Raw genomic sequence first — 13,370 nt, 5'->3', positions numbered from 1 at the left:
TGTCTCCAAAACTACTTACGTGTCAAATTTGGTTCCATTTGATTAATTAGGTTATGAGAAAATTTGTACTATCATTTGTATAGGAGCCCCCCCCTCCTAAAGTGGATAGGGGTCCTAATTCACCATAAAAAATATTTCATTTGTGTAGAAGCACCCCCTCTTAAAGTGGGGAGGGGTCCTAATTCACCGTGGAAAATATTTTTGCCTCTAAAAACCTCCATATGCCAAATTTGGTTCCATTTGCCTGATTAGTTCTCGAGTTATGGAGAAATTTGTGTTTCATTTGTATGGGAGCCCCTCCTCTTAGTGGGCGGAGGGGTCTTCAACCATCACTAAAACCTTTCCTGGCCCCGAAAACCTTTACATGCAAATTTTCACGCCGATTGGTTCAGTAGTTTTTGATTCTATAAGGAATATCCCGACAGAAATCCATTTTTATATATAAGAAGATTCAAGTGCGCTCCGAAGTATATACGAGCTGACATAAGCTGACTGATCATCGTATCGACGGTACTATCCTCAACTGAGCGAACCATGTAACGGAACTTGGTATTTTATTGGATCCTAAGCTTAGCTTCCATGCGCAGTGCATGTCAATTTTAAAGGCAAATCGGCAACTTAGATTCATCTCCATAATTCCGAAGGCTTTACGGATCTGCTTCGCCTGCAGGTGTTATATTATTCTCTTTAGATTAGACCGATCCTTGAGAAATGGATCCGTAATATGGATACCTTCCGTAATATGGATACCGAACGACGCAACACAGAACTTCAGGCTCGAGCGTGTCCAAAAAAGATTTATACGACTAGCTCTGTGGAATCTCCCGTGGCGTGATCTTCGGATTCTTCCAGCCAGTGTCGTAGCCCGGATTTTCGTTTGGGTAAGGTGGGGGCGTTTAACTCATTTTTTATTAGAGAAGTTTTAAACCTAAGAGGTTCACTAGCCTCTGGAGGGAGGCCAAGTTATTATGCCAAAAAGCATTTGTTTAAGAATATATTTAATGCTTATTTAAAGACTGCATAGCTTCTGGCACTCTCGCATCGAGCCTACTTTTCCCTCCGCAAGACGCTTCGATCAAGGAGCCGGCACGCTATTGTCGTTTATAGACGCTCCGAGGTTAACTTCCGTTGCGTCTCCTATTACTATATCGCCGTTGAGGTGCAGTTTCCGCCTCCTTCTGGCGCTTTTTCCTCCTCAGCATCATGGTCAACTCATTCCGCGCTCGTCGATACTTGGCCAAATTCTCTCTCCTTGATAGGCTTAGACAGTTTTTCCAAGCTGTTTTTTTTCCTCTCTATCTGTTGTTGGCATTTGCCATCAAACTAATCATTTCGTTGACGGCTGAGCGTATCATACTCGATCCGTTTTCGAGGGTCGTAGTATCTTGCTCCACAGAAGAAGGCAGAGCTTCATCCGGTACGCGCGCGTAGTTTTCGGCAACTGGCGGGTTGTTTAGGTGCCGAATGTTTAACCGAGTACGGCGGCTTTGTCGCGAGGTATAAACCGTCGATAGATTTATGCGCACGTGGACTGATACTTGGTAATGATCCGAGTCGATATCCGCACCCCGTAGGGAGCGTACGTTGGTGATGTTCGAGAAAAACCGGTCCTCGATGAGAATATGGTCGATTTGGTTCGAAGTTCGTTGGTCAGGTGATTTCCAGGAGGCTTTGTGAATATTTTTGTAGGAAAAGAAAGTGCTTCTGATCACCAAGTCTCGGGAAGCTGCAAGGTGATGCATCGCTGGCCGTTATCGTTCGTGTCGGTGTGCAGGCTATGGGGCACGATGACCGGTCTATGCATTGCTTCCCTGCCGATCTGGGCGTTCATATCCCCGATGACGATCTTGATGTCCCGTCGTGAGTAGCTGTCGTACGTTACCTCCAACGTTCGTGTGGACAATATACGTTTATGATGGTGTAGTTGAAGAAACGGTATTTTATCATCAACACGCACATGCTCTCGTTGATCGCTTTCCAGTCCATTACGCGATCCTTCATTTTACCCAATACTACGAAGCAGGGACCGAAACGGTTACACTTTTGCTATTACATTTACCAGCATGCAATGCCATGTCAGACTCTTAACCAATACCATCGCTCTGTACTGTTTCTGTACCGGCAGTGCCTATCTTATAAGTGTCGAGACTAGTCAGAATATGTACATGATAATAAGCAAACATTTTCATACGTTAGCCGACCATTCACGCAAAATGTCGTGTAGAAATGACATGCATTAGCCGCTTTATGCTTACAGTTATAGTTGAAATAGTATAGAGAAGTAATTGAGAATAAGATGTATTGGGAACCTTCTTATGTAAAACCGTGTTGTTTGGGGGAAAGCTGTATTACGGCTTACGGACTCAAAGCAGCAAAAGAGAATACAAAAAAGTGTCTCCAAGACTGGTGACACTTTTTCCCGCATATCGAAGAGTGTCTGACATGTAGAACAAAAGATGTTTTCGGTGTTCGTGCATTTCTTTCCGGTGCTTGTGTACTAGTAACATGTCGCAAGACTGGTAGCAAGATAAAATGGTAAAAGTCTTCAAATTTTTATCACCAACCAGTACATTTAACGTCCCTGCTACGAAGCCCATTTCCAACTCGTTGGTTGCTCCACCGTACTGGAAAAATTGGGCGTTGCCGCCTCGGATCCTCCACACCTTCTCGCCTTTGCGACAGATCTCCTGCAGTGCCACGATGCTAAACTTTCGAGGTTCTAAGTGATCGAGCGGCACCTTGTCGCCACCAACGAAATTCAGCGATTTGCGGTTCCATTCCAGGTACCAAGTCTCTATTCCATGTCCTTATTTTGTCGCCTTTGCCCATGCCGAATGTTCCGAGTAACGGAGAGCTACATAGTTGAGAACTTTCAAAGACTGTGAGAGATACAAAACGATGTCGGTTATATTGTTATTCAAAGGCGCACTTATCAAAAATATACTTGTGCTACAGTTTAAGCTTGGTGTATTGTTATTCTGCATTGAAATTTTTGAAAACACGTATTGCCCATCTGTATGATGTTTTTGAAGAAACGGGATCAAAATTTTCTTTAAACATTCGACTGGTGCATCTTAATTGATAGCCAAACTAGAGGGCTTGTTGCTGAAGAAACAAAAAAGAGAACAATGTCCTTCTGCGTCCATAATTTTGGCTGGTCTTCCACTACCTTGCTTGCGAATAGTTGTTAGGCATCTTAGGGTATGGTAAACAGGGCAAACTGGGCAAGTATAAACATAACAAAAAATATTAACAAAAAGAGGAGAGAGAGAGTTCACACATAAATACTCTCATTTCTCTCTGAGCTCGTTTGTTGTTGAGCATAAGGGCCGCGAAAAAATTCCAAAATTTTAGTTGCCACCCGTTATTAACCGTTATGTTTTCGGTTGGGTACCCGGGTACCTTTTCAGACTTTATTGCCTAGAACATCAAGGTTTAGCTCAACTCAGCCAACTCATAGAATGCTCCTAACTAGTGGAAATAAACCATTTGCCCTCATCAGATCGCTTGTACCAGCAAGGGGGGGGGGGGGTCGAATTTTTTTACCCCACCGAAACGCTTCTAACTTTATCAATTCTTGACCTATTTTGGATCTTGTACCGTGAAAAGTTATGAAAATTTATCTATTTCTAGAGTGCGAGAAATGCCAGGCTTGGGACCACGTCTGGTTCCCGTAAATCCGGATCTCCGGGGCTATGTTCCAGAACCAAGACAAATTTGTACAATTGTCAATAAAACCACACAATATTGGTATCAGAATTCATGAAATCACTCGAGGAGTTGATGTTTATCCATTTTGAGTCCATTCAACGAGTAGGCTTCGGAATGTCCACTCTGGAGCAGGTTCCTGTGGAGCCTTATGAGACCATTAACATGTTTGGATAGAAGCCCCTGCAATATGTATGTCGAACTTCATGAAATCCCTCCAGGAATTTATTTTTATCCATTTTAGGTCGATTTGACGAGTTGTTCATTGTTGATAACGTAGTAATGCATGTTTTTCATTTTTTCTTATTATCTATAGCCCCAAAGTACGCTCATTGGATGTTCGAATCTATAAGTTTTTAGGAGGCCATTAAGCCATCAATAAAGTAATACTTATCATGAAATTCATCTGAATGTTACAAGTTGACGACAGTTATGAACGCTTTCTATAAAAATAACAGCCCAAATTTCGATGTGCCATTAGAACTTTCTTTTTCTTAATATAGTAGTTAATTTTTACGCAGTTTATTATGAAATTTGTCTATAGATTACTCGAAAACGGTGTAATATATCAACTTGTTTTCAATTATATTTCCCTTTTAGATCAAAAGTAAAACGAAAAATATGTTTTCAGGAAGAATAAAATAAAATCCCGTTTATAAGGAAAATTGAGGCGCAAATCTTCCACACACTGGTGAGCAACTTGTTGCTCGAGACACCCGTGCTGATACCTATAGAATATTTTGTTACCAGATTTTCTAACAACGGTTGTGATAACGGGTTAGTGAACGGTAACACATTTCCAGCTATTTCATAAATATGATAGCAATTCAGTAGGTATGTAGGTATCAGCAAATGTTATTAGAATATTTTTTGCAGGTAACATGTTTTGTAGTAAAAGTAAATAGCATGTTTGATATCGCAACCTCCTGATTTACAGCTTCGATCTCAAAGCAAAATAACATACGAGATAACACGATGATGAGGAAGCGTCATGTTGCTAACCTTATAAACTAAATATACCCGCTAGGGGCATTCCTGGTAACGGCGGATCTTGTTATTGAAAATTATCGAGTTAGGTCGGTATACATCAGCGTAAAAAAGTTTCACTCTTGTCAGAATTTAGAATTACCTTCCGCGTGTACGCAAAGACTATCATTATTATTCCCCATGGAAATTAGACGAGTGTAATTACGAGTGCAGCATTTATTAGGTACATGCAGGTAATACATGAATATGGGCAAGCCGCCGCCCGAGAAAAGCTCACCCCGCATCGAAGCTAGCCGAGCTCTGGAGTACTTAGTCGTCGTTGGTTTGGTTTTGGCATTGAACGCCCGGTTCCACTCTATCGATTTTCCGAACACCGACCCTATGATGATGAGACGATTCCAAACAGCGAGCGGCGAAAGCACACGTTATACACAGGTAGCTATTCAATTTATCTTGTTTTGACCGAGTACTGCATTCAATTTATTCTATGTATTTTTTCGGAATATTCATGCACTGATGAATATTCATGAAATAAGATAAATAACACACAGCACTACCGTACTGTGCATGGGTAGCGAACAAGCGACGCGTTATGGTAAACCTCGGGCAGAGCGACATACAGTACGGGCAGGTAGGGAGAATTATAAATTTGCTGAATGTTGAGTCTAGATAGTTGATACTACACGGCAAAAGTTTATGCTAAGTGACTCACACAAGCGCGTTTAAATATGGTTGGTTTATAATATTTTTCGAAAATAAATAGAGTGACTTCTGCAATTCGGCAAAACAACGGAACGTTCCGAGGGCGGCTTTTAAATGCTGAATTTTATTATTTTTTTTGGTTAACCAATTCAACGTTTTCTCTACTTTGCGGATTTTTTATCACCAAGCGATATAAAATCAGTTCGTATCAGTTATTCGTATTATGTTGATTACTGATTATTATTCACAGCGTTTAGATAGAACCGAAATAGTTGGTCTATGTAAGTATATTTAGGTGTTATTTTAATTCATGTTATTCGAATAGCATGCAACCGCTCAATCAAAAATAGTATGTTTTTAGAAGCAGATTTTGGTATGAATTTTAATGTCTATACTCAAAATATTAAGCTTGGTTATATTGGAAGATCATTTGGGAACCTAGTCAAAAAGTAATGTTGAACACGACTGTTTTTATTGTCCAGCGTTTCGGTCAATAAGTATTTCCTTTCAAAGGAAACTAGTAGTTTGTCAGTTTACGAAATCGTAGGAAGAATGATTATTACATTACTGGTTCTATTGTCTAATGAAAATCGTTGTGCTAGTTGTTGGCAAAGCAAAGCAAAGCCATGAGTATAAACGTCCTTTAGAACTTGTCCCTTCATTATCGACAGACTTCGCAGGCGGTTATTAGAGTACAGGAAAATTACGGAGCTAGTGCAAAGATCCTACTAACTTTGTAGCGGCACCGCCCAGCCGAGACACTAACATACGACAACTGACTTGTTAGGTCAGCAGCGTACCCCGGAGCTAACTGAGCGGGAAAGTTAGTTGTTGGCATTGTTTCTGAATAATTAAAATAAAACTTTTTTTCATCTTTGATCCATTTTCATCCATTTTTCTTGAGAAGCTCTTTCTTATGGTGGTAAGGTAAATTAAATTATATAAATTACTAGCTGACCCGACAAACTTCGTATTGCCACAAATTAACCTGTGTTGTACATAAATCATGAATCTCGGATGATCTTTGTCACTATCTCGAGTTTTGCAAGCCCCCGCAGTGGGCGGCGCTTCCGACGGCGGGTCACCGGCAACACTCGCGACCGGCTCGTCCTGAATGATCTAGTGTTACTATAGATAGTTTTTGTGGTCTTGTTATTGATTAATGTTTTAATGGAAGAGTCTCGAATTTCTCGAATTGGATTAGTTTTTGAGTTTCGCAAAAATTTCTGTTTTATTTGTATGAGAGTCCATATCCCCCTACCACAGGGGTGAGAGGTCTCTAACTATCATAAAATAAATTCAAGACTCAAAAATCTCCTACATGCTAAATTTGGTTCCATTTGCTTGATTAGTACTCAAATTATAAGGAAATTTGTATTTCATTTGTATGGGAGCCCACCCTCTTAAAAGGGAAAGGGGTCGTAATACACCACAGAAAAAAAATTCTGCCATCTAAAACACCCACATGCCAAATATGGTTCCATTTGCTTGATTAGTTCTCGAATTATGAGGAAATTTGTATTTCATTTGTGTAGAAGCCCCCCCTCTTGAAGTGTGGAAGGATCCTAATTCACCGTAGAAAATATTTTTGCCTCCAAAAACCTCCACATGCCGAATTTGGTTCTATTTGCTTGATTAGTTCTCGAGTTATGGGGAAATTTGTATTTCATTTGTATTGGAGCCCCCCCTCCTAATGTGGGAAGAGGTCCTAATTCATCACAGAAAAAATTCTTGCCTCCAAAAACACCTACACGCCAAATTTGGTTCCATTTGCTGGATTAGTTCTCGAGTTATGAGGAAATTTGTATTTCGTTTGTATAGGACCCCCCTCCTAAAGTGGGGAGGGGTCCCAATTCATCATTGAAAAAAAAATTGTCTCCAAAAACACACATATGCCAAATTTGGTTCAATTCGCTTGATTAGTTCTCGAGTTATGAGGAAATTTGTATTTCATTTGTACAGGAACCCCTCCTCTTAAAGTGGGGAGGGGTCCTTATTCACCATAGAAAATTTTCTTGCTCTCGAAAACCTTCACATGCCAAATTTGGTTCCATTTGCTTGATTAGTTCTCGAGTTATGAGGAAATTTGTATTTCATTTGTATAGCAGCCCCTCCTCCTAAAGTGGGGAGAGGTTCTTATTCATCATAGAAAAAATTCTTGCCTCCAAAAACACCTACATGCCAAATTTGGTTCCATTTGCTGGATTAGTTCTCGAGTTATGAGGAAATTTGTATGGAAGCCCCCCCTCTTAAAGGGGAGAGGAGTTACAATTCCCCTTATAAAGAGAGAGGGGTCTCAATTTACCATAGAATAAATTCTTGTCACCGAAAACACCCACATGCCAAATTTGGTTCTATTTGCTTGATTAGTTCTCGAGTTATGAGGAAATTTGTATTTAATTTGTATAGGAGCCCCCCCTCCTAAAGTGGGGAGAGGTTCTTATTCATCATAGAAAAAAATTTTGTCTCCAAAACCACACACATGCCAAATTTGGTTCCATTTTCTTGATTAGTTCTCGAGTTATGAGGAAATTGGTATTTCATTTGTACAGGAGCCCCCCCTCTTAAAGTGAGGAGGGGTCCTAATTCAACATAGAAAATTTTCTTGCCCTCGAAAACTTTCACATGCCAAATTTGGTTCCATTTGCTTGATCAGTTCTCGAGTTATGAGGAAATTTGTATGGAAACCCCCCCTCTTAAAGGGGAGAGGAGTGATGATTCCCCTTATAAAGAGGGGAGAGGTCTCAAATTACCCTAGAATAAATTCTTGTCACCGAAAACACCCACATGCCAAATTTGGTTCTATTTGCTTGATTAGTTCTCGAGTTATGCAGAAATTTGTGTTTCATTTGTATGGGAGCCCCCCCCCCCCTCTTAGTGGGGGGAGGGGTCTCTAACCATCACTAAAACCTTTCCTGGCCCCAAAAACCTCTACATGCAAATTTTCACGCCGATTGGTTCAGTAGTTTTTGATTCTATAAGGAACACAGGACAGACAGACAGACAGACAGACAGACAGACAGACAGAAATCCTTCTTTATAGGTATAGAAGATTACCACACGATTCTGAAGATTGAAAGAACAAAAATCTTATGGATACACAATTTGACGAACAACACTCTAGAGTACCACAGTGTAGTAATCTGGGACCACTACTGTTTTTCATCTATCCTAAATGGCACAGCGCTACTATTCGATAGAGGAGGATGGATTTTTGCTGGTGACTTGAAAATCTTTCTTTCAGTCAAACGAATCCAGGACTGCAGAAAGTTACATGGGCGTGTGGACTTTTTTAGTGACTTGTTTTAGAGAGCGTAAGTAATAGCTTGATTCTGATTGAGGAGAAGTGCTGCGTCATCAGCTTTTACCGCACTTTACTAGAAATTAAATCATTTTGATTACGAAGTTTTCGGAGCCAAACTGAATAGGGTACAACAGGCAAAAAAACTTGATGTAATACTTGACGAGAGCATAAGTTTGTAATCCCACATTTCTACCGAAATTTAGAAGTCCAATCGTAGTTTTGAGTTCATATTTAAGATCGCCAATGAATTCAATGGTCCTCTTTGCTTCAAATCGCTCTATTATGCCATTGTTTATTCGATGCTGGAGGTTGCAACCAATCGCTTTCTTGAATCGAATATTTAACTGTTTTAGTGATTCTGGTTTAGATGAACCATTTCGTGACTATCGCTAACCTGTTCTTGCCATTACAATTAATGTTATTGCTAGTAGTAGTAGATTATTTATTTAAGTGTTTATTTAGACCCTAATTGTCTGATGAATAATATGAATAAATAACAAATAAATGAAAAATAAATAGTTTAAACCATATTGGAACTATTGAATGCTTTCTGAATACATCAGTGGATTATCGCAGGGGAATCTAAATTTTAAGGAACTTTTCATTTTCTCATCTAATTTTGTTGTTCTTTTTTTGTTTCTTTAGTGGCAACGGTTCGTTACCGATCCTGCTCCGAACGAATTATGGTCCTCCAGTACCGTCGGTCCTGAGCTGCCGTTCTCTAATCCCCACGAACACCAGCTGAACGTGCATCGTGTTCGACAGCACACACCCACCGGGTGCAGGGTCTGTCTCGGAGTCTACGGCCTCTTCCTGGTTCTCTGCTGAAAATAGTTTTGGTTACTCTTTCGTCAGGCATTCTGGCCACGTGTCCAGCCCACCGCAGCATGCCACATTGCACTACCTTCACTATATCAACATATTTGTATACTTGGTACAGCTCGTGATTCATGCGTCTGAGCCACACTCCATTTTCCATTTTGTCACCAAGTATAGATCGCAGAATGTTACGCTCAAAAACCCTGAGCACTCGCCGATCAGCTTCCTTTAACGTCCATGATTCGTGTCCGTAGAGGGCCACTGGGAGGATTAGTGTTCTATAGAGCACCAGTTTTGTGTGAATTTGCAAACTATGGGACTTCAGCTGGCTACGTAATCCGTAGAAAGCCCGATTCGCAGCTGCAACTCGTCGTTTCACTTCGCGGCTTACATCGTTGTCACATGTCACGAGTGTACCAAGGTATATAAATTCCTCCACTACTTCATATCGTTCCCCATCTCACTCCACCTCGGCACCAACACCACTTGGGCTCGCACGTTCCCTACCAGCAACCATGTACTTCGTTTTATCGGTGTTAATGGTAAGTCCCAATCTCCCCGCTTCCATTTTAAAAGGCCTTAAAAGCCTCTTCCACTGCTCTACGGTTGATTCCGATGATATCGACGTCATCCGCAAAACCAAGAAGCATGTGAGATTTCATGATGATATTTACATTCCACATTTGTCCTTCGTAATGCACTTTCCAAGGCAATGTTGAATAGCAGGTTAGAGAGTGCATCCCCTTGCTTCAGTCCATCCAACGTCACGAAAGCAGCTGAGGTCCCGCTATTCTACCGCTTGATTTGGATCCGTCCAGCGTCGCACGAATCAGCGTAACTAGTTTCGTCGGAAAACCATGTTCTAGCATTATCTGCCACAGCTCATTTCGTACCTTTCGTAACTGAATCGTACGCCGCTTTAAAGTCCACAAACACATGGTGTGTCTGCCAGTTGTACTCCCGGAACTTGTCTAGCAACTGACGCAGGGTAAACAGCTGATCCGTCGTGGAGCGACTCTCACGAAAACCAGCTTGGTACTCGCCGACGAAGGACTCTGCTAACGGTCTCAGTCTGCAGAACAGGATACGGGAAAGCACCTAATAGGCAGAATTGAGCAATGGAATTCCTCGATAGTTTTTACACTCCAGTCGATGTCCCTTTTTGAAAATTGGGCAAACGAGGCCATCCAACCACTCCTCCGGCATTTGTTCTTCCTCCCAGATCCTGAAAATGATCCGGTGGATTGCTTCGTACAGCCGCTCGCTCCCCGCTTTTAGAAGTTCAGCCGGGATACCTTCCTTCCCAACAGCCTTACCGTTTTTCAGCTCACTGATTGCCTTTTTAACCTCCTCTTGTTGTTACGTTGTAGAAATCTGGCACTTTACTGTCATCGTTACTGGAAATGAAGAAACAGGGCTCACTTCCTGATTAGGTAGATGGCGAGGTCTGCCTAAACAACCACTATCAAGCTGATGATCTGATTTTCTATTTAATGACCAATTTACTAAGTATGTTTACGTATATACTTTTTCTTTTAGGAAACATACTAAGAATTTATTCATGTATTTCATACTCATTAAGTAAGACCACCCTACAGTAAATTAAGGTTTTCTTGACGATCATTACTTTCCGCATATCATCACATCAGCCGCCAATCTAGCCAGTACCTTACGTTGTAGCTGTCAAGTTTGATATTGATTCCAAAAGCATCTAAAATGCGTAATTACTCTGTCAGCACAAGATAGTCGAAACATTTTGAATAAATAATTAGTTACCTTCAAAGCATTTGAATCTGGTTAAACATATGCAATATTCTCCAATTACTTCTCTTTCAACCTTTCTCCGGTTTACTTTGTAGTTCCTGCCGCCTTTGATAGGAATCGTACAGCTTTCCGGCCCACCGGGAACCGTCCGGTGATTGGCGGAAATAAATCGCCGCTACTTCGTCAGTGAAAACGAACTCTACTGCTCGTGCCCACCCTGTGAGCAGACCTGCACTTAAGTTGCCCTCATTTTTGTTGTAAAGGAATTTAATGACTTCATCACTTAGCTCCTTGCGGTGCGTTGGCGTAAGAAAATCCTTGTTTAGTAAGTGACTGCTACTGTAACTAGCATTGAGTATACTACGCAAAGCTTCCATGGTTTGCAGATCACTTTCAGAAGGTTCAGTTAACGGCTCAATGCTCAACGGAATAGTTGGTACTAACTGATTTTCGTTCAGGTTTTCATTTGACTGCTTCTCGTTTCTATCGGTGTCACCCGGTGGATTCCGTAATGGGCCGGTTGTAGATTTTACGTCGGAGACATCGGGGGGAAAATCTGCCTTGAAAATCAATGTAAAAGTTACTATGACCTTACAGCTTATGATCATACACAAACACTTACTTGACTTAACTTCTCGATGTTTTTGTCCGTTAAAACATTTTTAATTGTTTCAAACTCTGGCGTATATTCACTTTCGTCTTCTTTGGTGTCCTCAATCACCAATTGCTGCTCGCGGAATTCTTTGTAGGCTTTGTTAAAAATAGCACGTTTGCCGAGCTTTGGAATTAGCTCACGGATGATGTCTTCTGTTAAACATTTAAAGGCTTTTTCGTTCACCTCTTCATCTAAAAATGGAACCAGAGGAAAGCAAAGATCAATTTTTTTTACAAAAAGATTAATGAACCAAATATATTATAACATGTTATAAATTGAATTTATAGATATTTAAAGCAATTTTAAATTTTTCAATTTCCTACTCCCAGGTACATTACCCTGTCGTATTTTAACTGTTGATATCGTTGGGTTTAAATTCGATTATAATTGGCTCCTGTTGTAATCTGGTTCAACTAGGTTTTCTATTTTGGAGCCAAAAAAATTCCTGGGAATACTCTAAAACTCTTTTCTATTGAAAAAAAGTATAATTTCAATTGGAAACTTTCTTCTCCTATCATTGCAATCCTTCCCAGAATATTCTTTGAGTTATACAAAACCTGCGGCTTACTTGAGTTGTTAATCAAAAATAATGGACATATTCAGTACAACTAATTTTTCAATTGTCACATGAGGCATTTACTCTTTCCCGAAAAACAAAAAATAAATGACTTAGATCTTTCTTTAACTATTTGGTTGAAAATCGTCTTTGTCTGTATTTGTAGCATCTGTTGACTTACTGGGACAAGCGTTTGCCATTTCTGCCTGAACCAAATATAGAGAGCTTTATCCATTTTCGGTTAATAAGAGTTCTCAAAGCGCTTGCGTTTAGTTTTAAATGAACCATAATATATCCTACACCAGGAAAGCCTAGTTTCAACATTAATTATGTACTGTTTTTGTATATTGCACAGACTATGATCCTCGAAATCCTTTTCTTCGATTATCAGATCAGCCGCTAGGACAGGAAATCAAGAGTATGTTTCTTTAATCTTAATTCAAAAATCTTTTGAACTTATAAAATGCTTAGTTTTTGATCTTTTAATTGTCCACTAAAAATTTACGTTATCTCGAGTCATGTTATATTCAAGCTGTTTGAAGTGGAAGTTTCCTTACAATAATACAGTAATCCCGTATAAAATTCAGAAATCGTTAGACTGCTGATTAAACATAATCGATTTCGATAGAAATATAAGAGCATGGATGATCGACGAGTCAATTTTCAGATAGTAAAATAGAATTCTTGAATCGTACTTAAACTATAGTTTAGTTGTGTATTTATTGTGCTCGGTTTTAAAAAATGAATTTTCCAATTTTTTATAAAATACAAAAATAAACTTTCACTCACCTCCAAATTTTGGTATCAGTTCTTCTAGTTCCCATTTTTGTAACAGATCTCTTACGTATTCATCCATACTATTCTATTCTAAATAG

General features: G+C 40.0%; 1 protein-coding gene across 1 annotated transcript; it reads right to left on the bottom strand.

Annotated features, from left to right (window-relative positions):
* Positions 1-11,127: 11,127 nt before the first annotated feature.
* On the bottom strand, positions 11,128-13,370 carry LOC128738085 (uncharacterized). The gene is made up of 4 exons (XM_053832931.1): positions 13,285-13,370; positions 11,907-12,130; positions 11,297-11,844; positions 11,128-11,231 (listed from the first exon to the last, which is right to left on the bottom strand). Exons 1-3 carry the CDS (start codon positions 13,349-13,351, stop codon positions 11,353-11,355), a joined length of 783 nt encoding a protein of 260 aa, XP_053688906.1. The 5' UTR covers positions 13,352-13,370; the 3' UTR covers positions 11,128-11,231; positions 11,297-11,352.

Source organism: Sabethes cyaneus, chromosome 2 (assembly GCF_943734655.1).
Source record: "Sabethes cyaneus chromosome 2, idSabCyanKW18_F2, whole genome shotgun sequence".
Classification (NCBI taxonomy): domain Eukaryota; kingdom Metazoa; phylum Arthropoda; class Insecta; order Diptera; family Culicidae; genus Sabethes; species Sabethes cyaneus.
Note: the sequence above shows the minus strand (reverse complement) of the source record. Positions and strands in the feature narration are given on the sequence as shown.